At 38.3% G+C, this 6,000-nt stretch overlaps 1 protein-coding gene across 1 annotated transcript in view; it reads left to right on the top strand.

Annotated features, from left to right (window-relative positions):
• Window positions 1–1,126: 1,126 nt before the first annotated feature.
• The window catches only part of PLCG1 (phospholipase C gamma 1), a 415,222-nt gene continuing 410,348 nt past the window's right edge, over window positions 1,127–6,000 (top strand). The window contains exon 1 of the mRNA XM_044089015.1: window positions 1,127–1,228. Coding sequence (XP_043944950.1) covers window positions 1,127–1,228 — 102 coding nt within the window. The remainder of the gene's footprint in view (window positions 1,229–6,000) is intronic.

Here is a 6,000-nt window from a genome sequence, read left to right as displayed (position 1 = left end):
CTCTGTTATACAAGGACATTATTTAAGAAAAGTAATTTTTTTCTTAAATGTCATTGTGTAATAGCAATAACCCATGGCTGGGTGTGGGTAATGCTGGATTTAAAGGAAGCCAATATACCAAACTCTCGAAACACCATCAAATTTTAATATACACAAAGCCTTCCAGAAACAACTCTGCTTCAGTGTGAAAAAAAATGATATATTGGTTTCCTTTGAATATTTGTTTTATTACCTGTGACCCCATTTACCATGGTGTGCTATCCAGTCTTTTTTTTAATGCTGGATTTACCTACAGTTGGGTGGTTTGGTCACGAGGGCGAACCACACCCAGCTTTGGGTTATTGCTATAATAATACATGCAGGGTTTAGACCAGTTTGCCAACTCCTTATGGTTCTGATTGTGCAAATATACAAATGCAGTGGAGTAAAGAAATTAGATTGGTGTCTTTCGATCTTGTTTCATGGATTGTTCATAATGGTTTATGGACTTTATTGCAGAGACACCGGTTCATTCTCATTTTACTGATATTTTTAAGTTGCACATTTGCTTGTTTATTAATACTACCAGCCTTGTCTAAATTATACAGAGAGCATCATTGTATTGTAGTGCTAATTCAGATCACTTTACCATCATAAAACTCTTTGTGTCTAATCAGTACATTCTTGAATTCCCTCATTATTTTGAATTTCACACCATCTCAGAGATGCTGTTACATGCATCCATTAATCTGCAAAAAAAGCATTCCATTCAAATTCCTCCTTTGTTTTCTGTTTGCACTCCCCTTGTTTTACATTATGTGTCAGATGTTACTACCATCTCTTTCTCATTATATTGTAAATTATTATTTGAATTTTTATTTGATTTTATTGTATTGGTGCTTAAAACACAGGCACCTTAATAAACTTGAATTTCCACATCCTTTTTTTTCTGAAAAATGCTTTTGTAAGTTCTCTTGTACAGTTCTTCAGACATTTATTTCTATAGCTAGCAGTCAATTTGTGAAGTTATGACAGCAGCATAAATTTTCTGCTTGGTGCTTGTCTTTGAGAGGGATTACATAATTGTAAATGATTTATGTAGAGATCTTTGCTGGCTATGTTTACCCTAAGAGGAAGGATATTAATAATGCAGTGGTTTGATCTCCTTTCATCTAGGAGCATTGATTTGTCAGACCAGGGTAAAGTCACTCTGCAAGATTTCCAGCAGTTTCTTCTGGAGAGTCAGCAGGTGAGCAATATTTAAAACAAATGGTTTTGTTTAAACCTTCTCCTGATGACTGTTATTTCTTTGGCAGATGTGATGGCAATATAAAATTAATGAACATGCAAAGTAAAAGAATAAACCACCAACCATGTCAAAAGGAAATGTATAGAAAGTGAGCTCAACATGTCCTTTTTATATTTTTTAAAAACAGGAGTTTTGAGTGATTTGTCTCTCCATCAGTATTTGTACATTATTCGTCACAGGTCATCTTTTGTATGAGAATACCATTTTTATAATGGGTTTTATTTAGGGCTTGAACCTTGGTTTGTGTATGCATGTGAGTGTTATGTGTGTTTATATTTAAACTTATGTTTATTCATTTAAATAAATCCAGGGTACTGTTATGTGATTGGGCTCTGGTTTTACTGAACTGATTAATAACTGATGTCAGCTGATTTTTGTTTTATGTGCGTACAGCCGAAAAACTGTATCTGGTCAAATTCCTTTTTCCAGCTGCAGTAAGCTTGTTGTGTCAGTATGTGCCTTTGAGGAGTATTGTCCCCATTCACCGAGAAGCTATGTACTAAGGATGAGAAGGGATGAAACTTTGCTTGTTGCTATCATATTAGTGATGTCATATTCATTTGTCTTTGTTTCAGTACTTTTATTATACATCTTGTTTTTCCTTTAGATCCTGTAAAGCTACTTTTCTACTTCTGGAAAATGAATGAAGCACCACAGTAGACATTGTGTTTTTTAGAGACCCCTGGGTTTGGCCTTGGTGTATGTCCTCACCCTGGTTTGCATAGTTGTATTACATTTGTGAAACCTTCATGCCTTATATGTGCTATCTGAATCTGCATCTATGTGAAATTTGTAAAGTACTGGGGGGTTGATCTCTGTAGCCCTCATCATGTTAGAGTAACCATTAAGAGTAGGTTTACAGTTTTGGTTAAGTTTATGGCTGGGTTAAGGTTCCAGATAAACTGAAGAATAAGACCTAACCAATCCTTATGTCAATCCTAATATTAACTCCTAAAATTTAGAGGTAGCATTATAGCATGGAATACACAGCACTAGACATTTTGTTACAGTCGGACTAAATGCTAAAACCTAGTCCAGGCATAATCTCAGTCATCAGACTGAGGCTTAAACTTCCAGTCGAGGTTAGGACCACTTGTGTGACAAACTGAAACATAGGATAGAGGTGAACAATCCTTAAATTATTCTAGAGAGTCAAAGACATCCAGTGGATAGCTTTCGGGTTTCAAGGAGGACACTTTTTTTTGGTGTAGAAAGGAGAAGAGTCTGAAGTTTGTAAAACATTGATGGAGGTTGCTGCATATTTATAAATTCCTCCTTCTCCCCAGGCTTACTTATGGCCCTGGGACAAAAGTTTTTGAAGCACATATTATAGTTTTAATCAAATTGTTAATGTACAAGCCACAAACTAAATGATGACTCAAGCCCAGTGTTACAAACCAGTAATGACAGTGCAATATTAAAGGCCCAAACAGCAAGATTTATTTCTTTTTACCAAAAGGACTTTAATGTTTAAAAATCAAGTACACAGATCTAGCACTTTCATCTAATCTAGACATTGTCAACCCCCTTGGTAACTCATTCACCACTTATTCTTAGAGAATGATAGTTCACATACAGATTTGTATAAACCACCCTAAAATGTCTAAAAAAAAAAAAAAACATGTTAAGAAAAAAATAATGTTTCATAACTTACTAGGTCTAATCTTGAAAGCACGGTTAATATTAAAACAATCATTTAGTCCAGAAGTTACAATGGCATTGGTCCTTGGCTGCCAGTACAACTCTCATTTCTAAAATAGTTCTCCAGTCCCCAACTCTTTGACACATGCCCACTTGTCTAAAACCAAAAATAAAAAGAAAATGTTTGAAATTCATGCATTATACTGCACGGTGGTGGTGCTGCGGTAGCGTTGTCGCCTCACAGTTAGACGGTGCCCATTCTATTCTCAGTTAGAGCGTCTTCTGTATGGCGACATGCATGAATGGGCGTTCCTTCTTTGAAGGTTGTGCGTTAGGCCCTGCAAGCCAGCACGTAAAAATCTGCTGCCAATCATTAGTGGACCGGAGTTCCGCTGTGGCAACCCCTAACCGGGAAAAGCCGAAAGACACAAACATACTGCATGCTTAGCTAGGGTGTTGGTTAAATCACCCTGTTTAATACAGCAAGTATGTTGGTATATTCTCTATAGAGCATTAAAAGTTTTGGCAATTTAGAGAGCCTTACAGTATTTATAAGTGAGGTATACCACAGTAACTGTATTGCAATTATGTCTACCAGCTTTTCTGCATTTTCATATGTCATACATTGTAGTGCCTATTTCCTCTGCTTTAATGAAATTGTAATGTGCACATTTATCCCCCCACCCCTGTGCTGTACTTTGTTTCTGATGCAGGTTCTTAAAATTGAGCTTCCTTATATACACAAAATTAGGTGTACCTCCTACAGCTTCTGTGGCCAGTTTTGAATCTTCCAACACTCAAAAAAAATTTTCAAATTATTTTGGCTATTCTTTCACTGTCTTGCACTGTCATTAGTGTACTCCATTAAGACAAATGAAGCAGTACACACCCAAAAGAGTTTTGTAATGGAGTGCACTACTGATAGTGCAAGAGTGCACGTCTGAATACAAATAGAATCACAGAACCCTTAGTGCACTACTGATAGTGCAAGAGTACACGTCTGAATACAAATAGAATCACAGAACCCTTAGTGCACTACTGATAGTGCAAGAGTACACGTCTGAATACAAATAGAATCACAGAACCCTTAGTGTACTATTGATAGTGCAAGAGTGCACTTCTGAATACAAATAGAATCGCAGAACCCTTCTGATTATCTGCTTTGTTCGTGCACGTTTAATTTGGGATCGCAGTTGTCTTTACTTTCTCCATCATGCGCTACATTTAGTATGTTTTTGAGGTGCATGTTGCAATGCCTGATTTTCAGTAGAATTTGTATTTGCTTTTTTAGTGTTTTATTAACATTATACTTTTATAAGTTCATAGGTATATACTAGGCTAATGACCACTGGGGCTTTTAAGCCTAATCACATATCCCGAATCTCTAACAAGTTCTGGCACCCTTAGTAGTGTAAGCAGGGGCTTGTGAGATGAAGTATTTACAAGCAGGGGTCTGGGAGTTGAACCATTTATAGGCTGTATATGTCTAGTAGAGGCATAGGTGTGCTAAACTCTGCTTCGTATGGATGGGGAGCCTGTTCCAAAGTATGGGCAATTTCTGGAATACATACCTGTCTCTCCAGTAGGTCCTATTTATATCACAGGTAAAGTTTAATACTTTAGAACAGGTAATTCTGGTGCTGTTTGTTTTGCAGATATGCCGAAGGCCCAACAGATTGAGGCCCGAAGATGTCTGGTATGTCAGGCGTACTTCTCCTGTCAACAGCATGTAGTAGACAGAACACAGGGATAGGGCTTTGAGGCAGTATGCACAGGGCATGTTATTTACACCCTGTATTCTTTTAGTGAGGAAAATGTGTGGATATTCCAGTTTTTGGATGTGCCTGCCTGGGTACATTCTAAAGGGGCATTGTATTCAATGTTAGGTTTGATGAGTGCCAAATACAGTGGAACAATGTCCTCCTTGGATATCGGTGTCATGCCTTTATAAGTTACACTCCATAGAATGATTTATTCACTACCTTAAGACGTATGATGGTCAAAGGCTAGATTACTGTCTATGTGATTCCCAAGTCCCTGGCTACTGGGTAGAGTCTTAGTGTGTGTTATTGATATGGTAGTTATCAGGGGTGGTCAACTTTACAAAGGATACCATTAAGCATTTCTTTCTATTTAAGTTTAGTCCATGGCTCTGGCACCAATTATTTGCCTTTTCAAGACCTTGAAAAACATTAGTGTGGGTGGGGGATTCTATGACTGTTGCCAATTTTCAATCATCTGTAGATTTGGTCAGCCAGAGGCCCTTAACATTGGCAATGAGTTGAGAAGTAGATGCCAAAAAGGACCAGTTCCCAGGATTGATCTCTGAGGGACTGCACTGGTGTTTGGCCTCTTTGTAGAGGTGGACTCCACAATTCTAACTTCCTGGGTCCTGCTGTGAGCCAGCTGAGTGTCCATCGGGTGACATAAGGGTTTATAGATAACCTCTTGAGTTTGCCAAATATACTCGAATGGGGAATTGTGTCAAATGCTTTTGCCAGGTCAAGGTAGATATTGTGACTTCATTGACCCCCCAAGTCATTGCTTTGTTGACCTTCTCAAAGAAGTCCACTGTTCTGGGTAGTTATGATCTGCCATTGATGAAACCAGACTGTGTTAGGACCAGTGCTTGGAGGTTTCCTATGTCATTTTTGATCATTTCCAAGGAAATTCTTTCCATGGTTTTGCAGATAAGACTGGTGTGACTGATTGGTCTGTAGTTTCCAGGGTCCGTAGATGGCCCACCTTTGTGCAGAGGGGTGATGGTTGCAGTTCTCCATCTGTGAGGAATGATTCCTGTTTGGAGGCTATGGTTAAATAGTTATTCCAGAGGGCCCGGTCGGTTATGTTTCATGTTGTTTAGATTTCGGTCTGGGTTATTGGTGGGGCATATCAATGCAGTGATCTTGGCCTTAGGGAGACCTGTTCCCTAGTGATAGTTGGGGTGGAGTTAAATTTGATGGCATTTCCTGAGGGGGTAAAGTTAGGGCTGAATTTATCTGTCAGTGTAGATTTGCTATATCTTCTAGCTCAGTGTAGGTGGCTCCAATAACAATGAGCTCTGTACACAG

This window comes from Protopterus annectens, chromosome 12.part0, assembly GCF_019279795.1.
Source record: "Protopterus annectens isolate FY-2018-M chromosome 12.part0, PAN1.0, whole genome shotgun sequence".
Taxonomy (NCBI): domain Eukaryota; kingdom Metazoa; phylum Chordata; order Ceratodontiformes; family Protopteridae; genus Protopterus; species Protopterus annectens.
The sequence above is the reverse complement of the archived record's forward strand: the minus strand, read 5'-3'. Positions and strand labels throughout refer to the sequence as shown.